This window comes from Macrotis lagotis, chromosome 1 (genome assembly GCF_037893015.1).
Source record: "Macrotis lagotis isolate mMagLag1 chromosome 1, bilby.v1.9.chrom.fasta, whole genome shotgun sequence".
In the NCBI taxonomy this organism is placed as follows: Eukaryota; Metazoa; Chordata; class Mammalia; order Peramelemorphia; family Peramelidae; genus Macrotis; species Macrotis lagotis.
The window spans coordinates 868765760-868783188 of record NC_133658.1 but is presented as its reverse complement, the minus strand read 5'-3'; the positions used below and the strand labels follow the sequence as shown (position 1 = coordinate 868783188).

Sequence of the window (17429 nt, the reverse complement as noted above, 5' to 3'; positions counted from 1 at the left end):
CTAATTACTTTCCAGATTCATTGGATCAAGTTTTACCATCATTAATAGTGCTTTAGTGTCCCCAATTCTCCCACATCCCTTTCAACATTTGACATTTTCATTTTCTGTCATATTAGCTAATCTGATAGCTGGGAGGTGGTACCTCAGAGTTGTTTTAATTTATTTTTTCCCTAATCAATAATGATCTAGAACATTTTTTTATAGAACCATCGATAGCTTTGATTTCTTCTGAAAACTACCTGTTTTATATTCTTTGACCATTTAACATTTGGGGAATGATATGTATTTCTATCGGTTTGACTTCTTTATATTCTTGAGAAAGGAGGCCTTTGCTAGAGAAATTTGCTGTAAAAATTTTTTCAGTTTTGATTACTAAAAGTATTTCCCTTCATCCTATTTTTAAGCCTGTTCTTCTTTTTCTCTTTCTTTTCACCCTGTACCTCCTCCAAAGTATACTTCCAAGCACCTTCCCCACCCAATGTGTCCTGCCCTGTTTGCTTTCACTTATACCCTTCCCCATCCTACTTCCTTGTAGTGTAAGATAGATTTCTATATCCATCTGAGTGTATGTTGTTCTCTCTCTGAACAAATTCTGATGAGAGTAAGGTTTAAGTGTTGTCTGCCACGCTTACACTTCATCATTCCCGCTATTATATAAGATCTTTCACTCCTCTTTTATATGAAATAATAATTTACCCCATTCTATCTCTCCCTTCTGTCTTCTCCCGTGCATCCCTCTTTCTCACCCCATCTTTTTTTAAGCTATCATTCCATCACTGTTAGCTTACACCCATGACCTATGTCATTATTTTATTTTTTCCAATTACATGCAAACAATAGTTTTCAAATTCATCTTTTTGTAAGCTTTTGAAGTATTTTTCTACCTCCCTCTCCCTATGACAGCAAATGATCTGATATAGGTTGTACATGTACAATTGTATTTAGCATATTTCCATATTCTTTGTTGAATTTTTTTTAGTTTTTTTTTTAGTTTTCTTTTGGCAAGGCAGTGGGGTCAAGTGACTTGCTTAAGGTCACACAGATAGGTAATTAGTAAGTGTCTGTGGCCAGATTTGAACTCAGGACCTTCTGACTCCAGGGCTGGTGCTCTATCCACTGTGCCACCTAGATGCCCCTGAATATATTTTTTTATTTTTCTTTTTTAGGTTTTTGCAAGGCAGTGGGGTTAAGTGGCTTGCCCAAGACCACACAGCTAGGTAATTATTAAGTGTCTGAGGTCGGATTTGAACTCAGGTCCTCCTGACTTCAGGGCCAGCACTCAATCCACTGCACCACCAAGCCACCCCCCCTGAATTTTTTTTTAAAGATTTTATTTATTTTGAGTTTTATACTTTTTCCCCTAATCTTCCCTCCCTCCATCCCCTGCAGAAGGCAATTTGCCAGTCTTTTTAGGTTTTTGCAAGGCAACCAGGGTTAAGTGGCTTGCCCAAGGCCACACAGCTAGGCAATTACTAAGTGTCTGAGGCTGGATTCGAACCCAGGTACTCCCGACTCCAAGGCCGGTGCTTCATCCACTGTGCCACCCGACCGCCCCTCAGTTTGCCAGTCTTTACATTGTTTCCATGGTATACATTGATCCAAATTGATTGTGATGAGAGAAAAATCATATCCTTAAGGAAGAAACAAAGTATAAGAGAGCAAAATTACATAAGATAACGTGATTTTTTTTAAAAAATTGAAGATAATAGTCTTTGGTCTTTGTTCAAACTCCACAGTTCTTTCTTTGGATACAGATGGTATTCTTCATCGCAGACAGCCCAGAATTGTCCCTGATTGTTGTACTGATGGAATGAGCAAGTCCATCAAGGTTGATCATTGTCCCCTCTTCATTGAATTTTTGTGCCTCGTTTGCCATTCTACCTATTTTGTTCTTTCAGATATTTTCTTCAGTTATTTTTTGGTGACTACCTCCCAGCTATAACCTTTACCAAACTGTTGACTCTTTTATTCCTGATTTTCTTTTCTCATTTGCATTTTCCCCCCTACCTCTTCCTAATCAGACCAAATTTGCCTACTTAAATTAATTCATCTTATTGGCTAGATTTTGGGCCTTTGCATACTGAAAGTGGAGGTAGTGGAGTTTCACTGCTAATTTTTCCAATCTTTCTCATGATCTAGGCTGCTGTTCTTCGTCCATTGTAGCTCTCTCTATCGTGTGTCAAGTTTGGTAAAAATTCACAAGTAGATTGCTGCCTCCCTTTGCCATTCTGGCCAGTGCAGACCACCTTCCCAACTTCTCTCTAGTCCATTGTCTAGTGTTCTCTTCAACCCTTGCCCTAACGTCTGTCTTTTATTATCTAAGACTTCATACTCTGCAGCAAGTCTTTCTAGTTCCCTTTTAACCACATCTTTTTTTAATGCTATTTTATTTTTTCAATTACATGCAAAGATAGTTTTCAATATTCATGTTTTTGTAAGTTTTTGAGTTCCACATTTTTCTACCTGTCTCCCTATGACAGCAAATGATCTGATATAGGTTGTATATGTACAAATATGTTTCACATATTTCCATATTTGTTATGTTGTGAAAGAAGAGTCAGAACTAAGGGGGGAAACTATAAGAAAGAAAGAAACAACATTAAAAGAAGTTGAAAAAGTGAGCATAATACACTTTGCTCTGCATCAGACTCTGCATGTGGACAGCATTGTCCATCCCAATTCTCTCACTAACTGGCAGTGTGCTCCTGGGTATTATCAGTTCCAGCAGGTATCTGGAGTCATTGCTTTTCTGCCCAGTGCCCTCTTCAGAAGGGGCAGCCCACCTCAGCAGTTAGAACACCCACAACTCCTTGCTTTAGTATACTTGCATTACACAAATTCAGCAAGCTGATGGGGGGGTGGCACCAAGGATGTGTCTTGGCACCAAGGATGTGTCTTGTGCTGCTTCGGATGGGTACCCACCATATAAAACCAAGAACTGGGCTTGTCTTTGGAGACACTGATGAACAGTGGGACCCTGAGCAAGTCACTTAGTGTCTCAGCCTCAGCTTCTTCATCTGTTAAATGGGAAGAGATCAGAAGGGAGAAAGCATTTATGTATAACACCTGCACCTGCTATGTGCAGGAGCTTTGCTAAAGGCTTTTTTAAAAAATTATATAAATATTTTATTTGTTTTCCAATTACATACACTGGTAGTTTCTACCAATCATGTTTTTTGCAAGGTTTTGAATTTTACAAATCCTCTCCCCACCCCTTAATCCCAACAGAAAACTCCGGTATAATTTTTTCATTTGCTTCCGTGATGTGTATAGATCCAAGTTGAATGTGTTGAGAAAAAAACAGATCCAAAAGGAAGAAAGAAAACATTAGAGATAGCAAAATTATTTAATTCATAGGACAGCTTTTAAAAAATAAGATAATAATCTTTGGCCTTTGTTTAAACTCCACAGTTCTTTCTCTGTATACAGATGACATTCTCCATCACAGATACCCTAAAATTGTCCCTGATTATTGCACTGATGGAGAGAGCAAGTCCATCAGGGTTGATCATTGCCCTATGTTGTAGTTAAAGTGTATAATGTCTACTGATTCTATTCATCTCACTCATATGCGAAGGGCTTTTACAAATATCTCCTATGATCCTCACCATAACTCTGGGAGGTGGATGCATGGATTATCCCTATTTTACAGTTGGGGAAACCAAGGCAAACAAAAGAATTGACTTACCTGTATCTGAAACTGGATTTGAACTTGGGTCTTCCTGATTTTAGGAGGCCTAGAGCTCGGAGTACTCTGGCATTGGCAACTGCCTCTGAACGGAGCTAGCAGGAGCACTTTGTGAGGCTCCAATACTTGTCAGGTGCTTTGCAGGCCCTTAGAAGTGCTCAATAAATGTTAGCTGGGGTTGTTATTTCCAGTTGTGACAAAAGCTCTGGAGAAAGGTGAGCTTGTTGACACTCTTCTGCCTATAGTAGGAACCACTGGACAAGAGAAAACTTAAGTTGATTTTCTTCAGTTTGGGGTTGAAACTTAGTATAACTGCCTATAATGGGAAGTGGGAAATATAAGATTATTGGGGCAACTAGGTGACGCAGTGGATAGAGCTCTGGTCCTGGAGTCAGGAGTACCTGAGTTCAAATCTGGCCTCAGACATTTAATAATTACCTAGCTATGTGACCTTGGGCAAGTCACTTAACCCCGCTGCCTTGTCAAAACAAAACAAAAAGATTGATTATAGAACGTTGTTTTAAATGTGTGTGTCCTACTCGTACAGTATAAATCATGAAGGGTGCCTTTGGAAAGGTACCACTTGAGACTGTGGAGCTCTTGACAGCCTGAGAGTTTTCTCTTGATCTCCAAGTCTATCCCACAACTCAGTTCCTTTTAGGAAATCAGAGTTATAAAATTCCCTAGGAAGTCTGCCTCCTATGTTATACCCTGCTTCAAACTAAATGGAAAGTAAGCTCTAAGGTCATCTTACTTGTTTATGGCCTCATCTTTAGTGTCTTTTTATTTTATTTCATAAAAATATTAGTAGCTATTCCCTCTTATTCAGGATTATGGAGGACAGAGAGTTAATGTAATAGGGCAATAAAGGGGGGGCAGAGAATTTGAGTATCAGTTTACATTGCTTATTTTGTAATTTAATTTTTGAAAACCAGGATCGTGTGGGTGGAAGAGTAGCTACTTTTCGCAAAGGAAATTATGTAGCTGATCTTGGAGCCATGGTGGTAACAGGTCTTGGTGAGTCTTTTTAAATTGTATTCTTTAATCATATGGTTTGCCAGTGGTGTAATAATATTTGGCTTTTCTGAAATTAAAGCTTTCACGTATTATTAGTTTCCATATTTTCGCATATAGAGAAAATGCTTATAAATGCATAGAGAGCTTTACTGATGAAACATGACTTTATTTTTTCCCCATTTATGTTTTAAACATTTATCAAACTAAAACATTTAAACATTTTCCCCTTGTTCTCATCAGCATGAGAGTATATCAAGGAGTCTACTGATGATTCTGGAATTTGTTTTTGCCCGACCTAATTTAAAACATTAAAAACTGGAAGAAAATGGGACTAATTCAACTTTTAATTTATTTTGGGATTTCCCCTGTAATACGAGTTCTTCATCTGGGATCCATGAACTAGTTTTTAAAAATATTTGAAAAAATACCTTTCAATCTAATTGGTTTTCTTTGTGAATCTATGTATTTTTTATGCATTAAAGCATAATTCTGAGAAGTGGTCTTGAGACTTCATCAGACAAAGGGAGCTCCTGTTCTGTAGCAGTTCGAACAGTAGGAAGTTGTCTTTTGCTTTAGCACAGCTAGCAGTTAGGAAACTTAGGACTTCATTTGGCAATCCGCTCCCATCTTTTGGTAGTTCAAAATAGTAGAAAATGTCAGGGCAATATCTGTTGTTGCTTTTTTTAAATATACTGACTCAAATTCTGCTTCCTGGAACTATGACAGATCTAATCCATCTTGTAAATATTAGTCTCAGAATATTTGAAGACAGTTATGTGTTCCTTCCTTAGTCTTCTTTTCTTCAGGGTAAACACTCCTAGTTCTGTCAGCTCATCTGGTATGACATAATTTATTGGCTCCCTCCCTCCACCCCCATCCTGGTCTCCCTCCTGCAATATGCTATTTCAAGTTTGACAGGGTCCCTCTTTAGGACAGTGCTGAATGCATTCCTTCAGCTATGGTATACTCAGTAGAGAATGTTAGAATTATTATCTCACCTGCTGGAACCACTGGACTGCTAATAATGTGGTCCAAACATGCTACTGTAATGCATTCCAACATTGCACGAACTTTGGTCTTCTGTATCATGGTTTGGACTCATGTTGAACTTGTGATCAACTTAAACCCTTCCCTTAGCCATACTTAATCAGATCATTCTAAAATAATTGATTTTTTTTTCAATGTGAGTACAAGATGTTTGACATGTTATAAAGTCTATTAGATTTCATATTATCTTTGTCCCATGGTTCCAGCTTATATGGAATTTTTTTGCACTTTGTCATCTTGTGATCTGGATCTCTCTGTAGCTGAGCTTATGTTCTCATTAGATGATGCCTTTGCTTACTGCCAGACACTGTATTCAATTGAAGTTAGGTTTGATATAACTGTGGATGAGGAATCTCTTTTATTGTTCTCGTCATGGATATGCCAGACTTAATTGGTGAAGTTCTTTTCCAGGAGGGAATCCAATGGCTGTGGTCAGCAAACAAGTAAATATGGAACTGGCCAAGATCAAGCAAAAATGCCCACTTTATGAAGCCAATGGACAAGCTGTAAGTCAAGAACAAACAGAACTTTTCAGAATGACTTTGATTCCATTGGAAATTATTTCACGGAAATATTATTGGTGGTGGAACTTTTTTATTTCTCAAAAAAATTGAGGTATAAGTTATCCCTGTTTTCTGGGATATGGTAGCATTCTTATTCAGAGTATCTCATAATAGAAATTCATTTAGTTATATTTTATTCAAATATTTCATATTGATTCTCAGGTATTTGATATTGTTTCACAGTTATAACTACCAAGTTTTAGAGACTTTGCCACTTCCTTCCCTGCTCACCCCTGGGCCTCCCACTATACTCTTCAGCTTCTCTATATTTCTTGTGGCTTTAGTTTGGGGTTTATAAACCAATTTGGGGAGGAATAGGAGCCAAGTGATAAAGCCTGCCCAGGCAGGCAGGTAGGTAGGTTTACAAAGCAGAATCATCTGTCTAATGTAAATGTGAACCAGTTACCTAAAAATTAAATGACAATTGCTGTCTTCATTAACATTTTCCCTTACTCACAACCTACTTTCAAGCTTAATTTCTTTTATGATCTAGGCCAGTTGGTCAGTACTCATTTGCATATAAATCAGGAAATTAATGCTCATCAATGTGGAACTTGTCAGGGTTATTAAACTGAGCAACAGTTAATGAAACTCCTGTCACTGAGGAGAGCTGTACTGCTTGTGAATCTGAGTGAACCAACAATCTCTGTCACAAAGTAAAGAGGTGGGAAGATTGCCTTTACCTTCAGATGCCTCTTAGCTGCTATTATTTAATGCAGCCGAACTCCAACTTTTGACCTTAGGCAGTAAAAGAACCACTCAGGACAAAATAGTCTTGCCACTAGCCTTCCCCAGACTCTGACCTTACTGGAGACTTTCTTATGAGGAGGGTAATCTAAGAGCATGACATTGTCATTTTACAGATGAGGAAGTTGAGGAAATCTGGATGTTCAGATTGGTTTGCATGACTTAACAAGTGACCATGCTGTGAATTTGAACCTGGGCCTTTCAACTCTAGTGGAAAAGATTGAAAAAACAGTACATACATAATTTTTTTAATGGAAGGGGAGTGTCTTTCAACCTTGTATTCATTCCATTAACTTGTAATAATAGGGGGGTTCAGTGATGCTAACTCTAAACCACAGAAATAAACTACTTTAACTGATTTAGAAGAAGATTTTAGTGCTATACAAGCATTTATGAAAGAGGTCTTGTCCTTGGAGCACCATCAAGTACACAGAAAAAGCAACATAGTAGTTAGTGTATGATGTCAGAGTGGCAGAAAGGTGCCATAAAGGTCCTACAACAGCTTTTAAATTTGGAGTTAAAATGATATTTGACATTTTAAGCTCTTTCAAGAAACATGATATATTATGTATAATAACCTACGTTAAGTACTGAGAGAGCTGTAAGAAAGGTGTATCCTATCCCTCCCTATAGAGTTTATTATTACATTGTGATAACAATAATAGCTCATGTTGGTTTTACAAAGGATTTTTCTCAAAATAATCCCAATAGAGATACAAGTATCATTACCCCAAGATCAAGAACAGGTTATTGTTATGTAATTAGTAAGTTTTTGGACCTTCTCCACTGATAAGTAGAGTGCAAATTAGAATTTAGAGTGTAGATTTTTGAGTAGAGGTAGACAGAAGAAAAAAGACCAGATGACATTAATGTCCAGATTCAGGTCCTGTCTTCCTCAAATTGCTGGTGATCATGGGCAAGGTAGGAACCCCTTAACAATCCAGGTAACTCTTAAGATTCCTAGTTACATGGGAGTCACTATTCTGTCGAACTCAGACTCATTTTGGGGTCAAGTAATACTCTTCTGAATTTATGGTTTCAAGCACAGTTAAGGACTTCAGGTTTCAACATGGGACCATTCTCCTCCACCTCAGTTTCTTTTTAGTTTTTCAGTTCCTCTCATGCAGAATTCTCTCTTGCATAGACTTAGAACTGGAAAGAACCTCAGAAACAATCTAACTCAACCCCATAATTTTACAGAGGAAAAATCTGACCTTTAGCCATGGGGAGGTGAGTTGTCAATGGCACAAGGGGCGGCTGAGTGGCACAATGATTAAAGCACCGGCCCTGGAGTCAGGAGTACTGAGTTCAAATGTGACCTCAGACACTTAATAATTACCTAGCTGTGTAACCTTGAGCAAGTCACTTAACCCCATTGCCTTGCAAAAAATCATGTAGAAAAAAAAAGAATGACACAGCCAGAATTTTCAGTATTATTTGCTGAATTCTAATGCACTGATTCATTGTTCTGTGATAATGTACTTCAAACAGAATTAATTCCACCTTTGATTTTAAAATGCAACTCTAGTAAAAAAACTGTATGACAGGTACTTTGTTGTCGACAACTAGCATCAAAGAATTTTAGAGTTGGTTATGTTAAAGAAGCCCCAGTGTAACATCTTAACAAGCCTTCTTCCAGCTTCTGTTTGAAGATCTCCCATAAGACAGACTGTACCACTTTTCAAGATATCTCATTACACTTTGGATAGTTCTCATTGTGGGAAAGTGGTTCCCACTGCTCTTTGTTTCTGATTCTTCCCTAGACCCAAACAGAATCTCTCTTGGACATGACATTCCTTCAGAACTTGAAGGCAGCTCTCATGTTCCCCTGAGTTTTCTCTGAACTAAATATCTACAGTTCCTTCAACCAAGTCTCCATATAATTGAACTCAAGGCCCATCAGTGTCCTTTTTTGCCTTTGTCTGGACATCTTCAGTTTATCAGTGTCCTTTAAACTGTTTTGCCTAGAAGTAAATGTTGTACTTTGTGCATAGTCTAACAATGGCAAAATAGATTGGGATTGTCAGCTCACTCTTCCTGTAATCTGTGTCCCTCTTTATATAGTCCTCGCTTACATCATCTCCTCTGGGCTGCATCATTACATTGTTAACTTATTGAACTTGCCGTGCACCAAAGCTTCCAGATCTTTGTTAGAACATATCCTCTAACTAGTCTTCCCCATCTTATACTATGAAGTTGAGTTTTTGTATCCAAGTATGAGAGTTTATATATTTATTCTCCACCCCTTTAATTCCACTTCCATTTGACTGAAATTTTTGTCTCCCATATCATGAACCTGTCTGTCTTGGCTAAATCCAGTCCTTTTCTCAGTGTCATCTTTGTCCTTGATTTCTTGGCAACATTTGACATTGCTGGTCACCCCCTTTCTAAACACCATCTTCCTTAATTCTAATGACATTATTCTTTTCTCGGTTTTCTTCCTATCTGAGCTTTCTCAGTCTCCTTTATAGGATAATTATCTATTTCTTGTCTCTTATTCATAGCTACATCCCAATGTATTATACTCTTGTAATCCCATCGATTTCCATATATTCAGTTGTCACCTTCTGTTCAAATGACACACTACATGTTCTCATCTTCTTCCAAGCTCCACTTTTGTATCCCTATATGGGTATGCCATCCATATATGAGCACCTCAGATTCTGTGTATCCCTAACAAATCATTATTTTAGTCTCCTAATCTGTCCATTCTTAACTTACATCACCATTTTTATAATCATTTGGTTCATAGTCTTGGTCTTGCTCATCATTTTATTCCCGCCTGTTGTAGGCAGTGACTTGCTAAGGTAAATAAGCAGTCACTTATCTCCTCAGCATCTCTCACATCCTCCTTCTCTTGGGCAACACCACAACCACCCTAATTCAAGTTTTCATCACTTCTTGGATGCTGGTTTGTCTTCCTCTAACTTTTCCCTTCTCTAGTCTTATCTTCCTCACAGGTGCCAAAATGGATATTTTAGAAAGCACAGATCTAATCAGATCATTCTAGTCCCTTGTTCAATAGGGGGCTGAGGAGGTTGTTTTAGTAGTTCCCTAGTGCCTCTAGAATGAACTGTGTACTCCTCAGTTTGACCTTTAATGCTCTTCACAAAATGGCTTTTACCATATGTCATCTCACATCCTCATCATTTGCATAGACTCTTGCTGCTTCTCTACCTTTTGGGACCCCCTAGTTTCCTTCAATATTCAACTCAAGAGCCATTTCTTTTAAGATGTTTCCTAATTCCTTCACTTTCTAGGGATCAAAGGGTCCTAATCTTAGAGGCCATCTGGTTCAACTACCTCATTGTGCAGATGAAAAAATGGAATCCCAGAGAAGTTATGTGACTTGCCCCACAAGTGCTAAGTAGCAGAGCTGACATTTGAACCCAGGTCTTTTGACTTTAAAACTGTTGTTTTTTTCCTTAATGATTTTAATTATCTCTCCACCCCCCCCCAATTAATTCATATTGATTTTTTAGCTACCTGAATATTTTGTTTTCTCAATCACCACCACTCCCTCAATCTGTTACTATTAGAATGTCATTTCTTCTAAGTCATTTATTAAGTGCCAGAGTATGTCAGCACTGTGCTAAGTTCTGGAGATACACATAATAAAAAAGACCATTCCTGCCCTCATTATAATCTAACTGGGGAAGGCAGCACAGGAAAGGAAATGGGAAAAAAGGTACTGAGCCCCAGGGTCATGATGGAGAACTCCACAAGCACTGAAACTGGTGGGAAATGGTCAGAATGCTGTGCTTTTCTGCCCTCCAATAAGAAGGTCCAGTCAGAGAGCAGAAGATCCTAATGAAATGTAAAAATCAGGCAGATTCAGTATTGCCGTACAATGAGATTTCCTAGTGAGTTTTCTGGGGAAGGAATGCATGGTGGTGAGGTTGACAGAGGTCTAGAAGTGGCTTAGTCAATAGAAAATGGAGACTCGCAAGGTTTGGTTTACAGTGAACCCTTAGCACACGTTTGCTTATTGATTCATCTGTTTATACTGGATTTGGAGTACTCCTATGTAACAGGCAGGCCTGCAGATGGCAACCCACCATTTGTCCAAGCAAACTTTATCTTGGTGCATCAAAATCACTTTCATTTCATGTTTGCTTGAGATGGACATGCTAGTTGCTTTCAACTCTGTTTAATCTGTCATGGAATCCCTCTGAATCTTCCTTTCCTTGCTTATTATTCATCATCTTGTCCACAATGATAGAGTGAAATGTGATGTGGTGTTACTTGAGGACTTCAACACTTAACTTGACAAATTTCATTTAATAAGCTGATGTATCTTCTAATTATAACACTAATAACTAGTATTTATATAGTGTAAAACACTTTACATGCATTATCTCATTTGATCCTCACAACCATCTAGGAGATGGATGCTATTGTTTATCCCCATGATATGCAGCACTGAAGGGACATTATAAAATGGGCTTCTTAATTGAAGGTTTTCCAACATGGCAAAGAATTGTGTGCTATCTTGAATACAGTTTTGTAGAATGAGATTTAAGAAGGCAAATTAATAATACCCTTTCCTCAGATTTTCTGATCATTTTAACCTGTAAAATGTGAGGCTTCCTTAGGCTTATGGACTATATCTGGTTGTTAGTTTATTTATACTTAGTCCATAAGCAAAGTATCAGGACATAATAGCTTATAAATGTAAGGCTAAACATGGCTTTACAATTTATTAGCTGTAACATAACATGATGATTAGCCAATACCTTATACCATCCTCCTAGTTTCTGGTTTCAGTGTAGAGCAAGTTGTCCTTAAGATTTGCCTTATTTATCTGTTTATTGTACACAGCATAAGGATAGTATCATGGTTCATTCAAGTAGATAGGAAGAGAGGGCGGCTAGGTGGCACAGTGGATAGAACACCAGCCCTGGAATCAGGAAGCCTAAGTTCAAATCTGGCCTCAGACACTTAATATTATCTGGCTGTGTGACTTTGGACGAATTACTTAACCCCATTGCCTTGCAAAAAAAAGATTAAAAAAAAAGTAGATAGGAAGAATTACATTGTTAGAACTGTTACTTTAATGAGTTATGAGATATTATCTGCAGGCTCATCATTTTAATGAGCTTTTAGGTCTTATAAAACTAGTGCCAGTGGTCTTTGTGCTACTTTTGAACTGTTACTTAGGGTAAGGATCTATAAGAGTCGTTTATATTGAGATACCTGTCTTAAGATAATACTCTGAGAATGAAGAATTGTACTTCAAAATGAAACTTCTGTGGTTTTTTGTTTAATCAAGCATTTATTAAGAACTCCATTATGGGTTGGATATTGCTACTTTTGAAGATTGCCTATTTACAGTGAATATTCCATGTGAAATTATGAAAATGATGCAAGTTCTCACAAGTTATTGAGAGAAAAGGAATAAACTAAAGTTTGAATTGACTTCATAGGATGTTAACTCTAGAGAAGGCAAGGGCCTTTGGGAAGTTTTACTTAGGTAGTTAAGTGTTACTCATTTAGCCTAGACTTGCTAATATCTGTGAAGTTCTTTTCATGTCTGCTCTCTATAAGATTCCTAAATACACATTCTCCTACCTTGGAAACTGATCCAGGATGGGAGAAATAGGATTACACATGACCCAGGAGTAAACAAGAGGTCAAAGATATTATCTGTCCATTTGAGGGTTTTTTTTGGGGGGGGTAATTTTTTGTTTTTGTTTTTTTGTCAAAATTATGTTCTCTATAGAACCAGATTTGTTTGTTTTCTTTTTTTCCCAAAATTTCCTTTAAGCTTTAATTTAGCTCATGAAGTCTTTTTTCAGGATACCCTTTTCCACTGTCCATTATTTTTTAACATTCCTTTAGGTGACTGGATATAACCAAGATTAGTGGGTCCTGAATTCATGAATAATGTCATTTGTGCCATTCTCTCAAGGCTTTTTAATAAGCTAGGTATATAGAAGATGCAGAAATGTCATCCTGTAGTATTCATTCCAGTGGGCCAACAACCTTTTGGTCTGTAATCTGCTTTTTTTTTTTTTTTTTTTTTTTTTGCATTATTCTTTAGTGTTTTATTTAGTCCTGCATTGTTCATACTCTTAAGTGCTTCCTGCCACCCACCCTAACCCTTCCTTCCTTTTAAGACTCTGCCTTCCTTTTTTGGCCATTTCTTTGCCTTGACTTTTCCCCCTACCTTCTCCTTTTTTTTTCTTTTTCTTTTTCTTTTTCTCTTCTCTTCTTTTCTTTTTTTTAAATTAAAGTATTTGTATAATGTACCTTATTTCCCTAGTGGTTGTCACAGCTTTTGCGGCTAACAGACTGCTTCTGTCATGCTGTGTGTTTTTTAAACTTGTTGATTTTACTGCTGATGTACAAAACTAAACTTGACGTGGCTGTTGGGCTGTTATTTACAGTTTATTTCTCTCTCTGCTGCAATGGTTAAAAGGACACTGTCAAGGTATTTTTCATAATTTTTTCAAATCATTTTCCTCACTGTTTATAATAACCCATTAGAAGCTTGAAATTTCAATCTGTTTCCCTCCCAGAGTTCCTTTTCATCCCACATTCACGCTGGTTTGTTGTTGTAGGCTGCTCCTGAGTGTTGGGCTAGTACTTTTTGAGTTTTTGTTATTGAGCGCATGAGAGGGACAACTTTTTTGATGGTGGGGAGACATAAGGAGGAAGTATAATGAATTGCACTTGAAGGGGAGAAAAAAAGGGTAAATTTTGTCCTACTAACCTTGACAGTGTCCCTTTAAATATTTCTCAATCACAAACCCCAGAGCCCAGTTATTGATCCCAAGTGCTGCAAGACTTTTTCAGTATCACTTGTCCCTTGTGACTGCCTCCCCAACTGCCAAGATTAAAGCTTGCCTGAAGCAACATTCATCCAGTTTGTACTGGAAGAGCTTTAATCGCTACCGTTTGCATAACCTGTGTATTGAAAATGCCTCATTTTTGAGACATTTGAGGATGTAGCCCTTCTGTTTCTGTCACCATAATCATCCTTTCAATAAGGATTTCAACAACAGCAATATCATAGGAGAATGAACTTTTCCCCCTTTAAGAGGAAGCAAGCAATGAGACATGGCTACTTGACCACTCAGGTACTACTTGGTCTTTGGAAACTGTACAATTCTTGATGCAAGGTTCTGGAATGTTAATTTTTTCATGCTGAAAAGTGATTCCATTGAGATACTTTGGTGAAAAATAGTCTCCCTCTGATAATTTCTCTTTGAAAAGAAATTCACAAGTTCATTGTGCACAGAAACATATGGCACCTTACAGGATTCCTGTCTGAAGTGAAACAGGAAGTTATTTCAGTGTTATTATGAAGCTGTGCTGCTCTTACTTGCACCATGATAGTGGAATGGACAACTTAAGTCAAAAACCGCCTAAATAAATTCTAATAGAAATGCTTTTTTTCTGGATTTCTTCATATTTCTCATATTAAACACCAGGAGGAGAATGACAAAAGCACCTATTTTCTTTCCATGGTTCTAGATTGAGTTAGTATTAGGTCCACCAAAGAATGGTGTGCAAATAGCAGAATCATAGAAAATTAGAACATAGTTTTAGAGCTGGAAGTGTGAAATTTAGATCTAGAAAAGGCCTTTGAACATGGAATCCCTGAAATTTAGAGAGTATCTCTGGTCCAACTTCAATGGGGAACCATTTCTCATACAGCTGAGTGAAGTGAATGTTTAAATACTAACCTACCTCCTTCCTCCACCTGTCTTGGAAAGATCTTTAGGAGTAGTGCTACTTGCACCTGCTTCCAGGAGTTGCTGTTGCTCAACCAGATCTCTTTAAGTCTGATGCAGTCAGCTATGCCTCGGGTGTCCAGAAAGAATTCTAGCTCTTTTCTCTTTCCTCTTGGTGCTCTTTGGTTTTCTTACATCTTTCTTTATGGGTCCATAAAAACTCAGTCTCCTAGAATTGTTTATTGAATTGCTAAGGGAATAAATCTCAACATTGAATTTTTTTCAGTTTAGAAGAGAGACATAGATTTAAAAGAAGAATGAAGAAGTTGTTGCTGAACTAGAGAGCATCAGCAAGAAGGGCATAGGGATGGGGGCAAGGGGAGCTAGGGCCTCCCTCTGTCTCCATCCCAGCTAGTACCCAGTCCTCTCATGTACTCTTGAGGTCCTAAGACAAGTCAGCTCCAGGGCACATTGCTTGTGTCACAAAGGAGAACAAGGCAGAGGCTAGTGTGCCCTCCAGATAACATCTCACCTTTAGAGAGGGCTTCACAGTGTACATAGGCTCTCTTCTTACAGTGACCTTGTGAGCAAACATACAAGTCAAGGTGCTCCCTGACAGGGACTGAGACCCATATGTCCTGACTCCAGGACCCTTGTTCTTCCTCTTTCAGCAGCCACTTGTCACTCCCCTTCTTCCCTCCTCCCCCCAGCTGAAATCCTAGGGCGGGTAGGCTGGGGCTTCCAAATTCTTGGAGCTTTTCTCCACGTGCCTACCATTTTTTTTTTTCCTTTGCAAGAACCTGATGCTTTGAAACATCCCCAGGCCTTGGTTTTACATCCTTTACTTTCTGGGGCTTTCCTTGTGTGTTGTTTTCTGCATGCCAGCTCAGCCCGGTGCATGCCAACTCCAGTGCAAGTCTTGCTTCATGTAACAGTTTCGTTAGCACGTGCAAAATCTTGTGACCTGCCCTCTTTATGTGGGTAGAGTTCCATCTCTGGAAGGGGGATGTCAGAGACAGACAATACATTTTCATAATCTAATTTAATGGAATGTTATGAGAAAGCAAACTTGAACCAGATTTACCCCTTCCAGATAATCCATTTTAACCTTTCCTAACTTTGTGATGTTTTATGGACAGTTTTGTGTTTATTTATGACTTCTCCATAACAAGAACAGATTACATTATTTTTTTGGATTTTTAGGTTCCAAAAGAGAAAGATGAAATGGTAGAACAAGAGTTTAATCGACTGTTGGAAGCCACATCCTACCTCAGTCATCAGTTAGACTTCAATGTTCTCAATAACAAGCCTGTGTCACTTGGTCAAGCCCTGGAGGTTGTCATACAGTAAGTACCTTAAAGAAGCAGTGTGGGATACTGGGTAAAGAATTCTCAAGTTGCCAAAAGACCTAGCCTGGGATCCTGGTTTCCACAGTTACCTGTGGGATTTTAGGCAAATCATTAAATTTCTGTGCCTCAGCTATTTCCTCTGTGAAATGAAGGAAAAAATGTTACTCCTTTCTACCTACTTCATAGAAATTCTGAAGAGAGCAAGGCTATGAGATATGCAACAAGCAATAAGTCTTTTGAAAAGATTACTAGATGATTCTACTAAAATCTGCCCAATAACAACTTAATACAATTTAGTGCAATCTTTAAAATTTGTTTTACCAATGGTGAAAACTAGCTCAAACCTTATGGTTCTGAATCTATTAATAACAGAACTATATTAGAAGAATATCAAATTAGGAACCCATAGTTCACCTGAAACTTCAGAGAATTTCAATTTTTACATACCCTTCTTTCTATCTTGACCTACAGCCTATACCTGATATAAGAATCTTAAAAAAAAAAATTCATGAGTGTCTAACTTATAAAGTGAAGCTTTAAAAAAAGTTATCAGAAAGATACTTTAAAATGAGGAAATAATTTCATTTTCTTTACAGTTATCAGTGCTGTTTTAGAGCTAAAATCTTTAATCCAATTATGAGAATTTGTTACTAAAATATAATCAAAACCAAAATTTTCATAATAGGTACATTTTGAAGTCAGTCATTATAAGTACATAGTTCTAAGAGAAAACAATATAATCCTATTACTTCTCAAAATTTACTACTCCTTTTAATTAGAAAACTTTTATATTTCATGTTTGTCTTACATTTTATCTAGTGTCCCCCCCCCCCCCAGGAGGATATCATCCCAAAATCACAGTATTCTAATTTGACCATATATTCAGATTAAAATTATAAGATTTTTTTCATGCTTGCATCTTACTATAGTAACTCAGAGATATTCTAGTATCCGTCTCTTAATCTCTTAATTAGTGCATTTAGTATCATGCTTATAAAACTTCTACAGTTCACTTTGCCTAATTATAGAAAATTTCTGAAAGAAAAAGAAAAGACATAGTTATAATGATGTCAAGACTTGTCCCCATGAGGACATAATATTTACCACAATAGAGGAAAAAAGTCCCTTAGCTCTTGTTTGATTTCAGGTTGGAATCATAACTGACAGCCAGTCATGTATTAAAGCTCCACAGTATTCATGGGATATCAAAAGCAAGGTTTTACCAGATGGGGAAATCTTCTCTTCAGAAAAGAAATAGCATAATGGGGAAATTGACTCAAGAGACTCCTGCCAAGATCAAATTCTCAACTTTTTCCAAAGACAGACATCCACTTGGAGT

General features: G+C 37.6%; 1 protein-coding gene across 2 annotated transcripts in view; it reads left to right on the top strand.

Moving 5' to 3' along the window:
• KDM1A (lysine demethylase 1A) overlaps window positions 1-17429 on the top strand; it is an 80151-nt gene that overhangs the window by 43238 nt on the left and 19484 nt on the right. For both annotated transcript variants that reach the window (XM_074218176.1, XM_074218175.1), the window contains 3 exons: window positions 4624-4705; window positions 6164-6258; window positions 15945-16087. In XM_074218176.1, the coding sequence (XP_074074277.1) occupies window positions 4624-4705; window positions 6164-6258; window positions 15945-16087 (320 nt within the window). The remainder of the gene's footprint in view (window positions 1-4623; window positions 4706-6163; window positions 6259-15944; window positions 16088-17429) is intronic.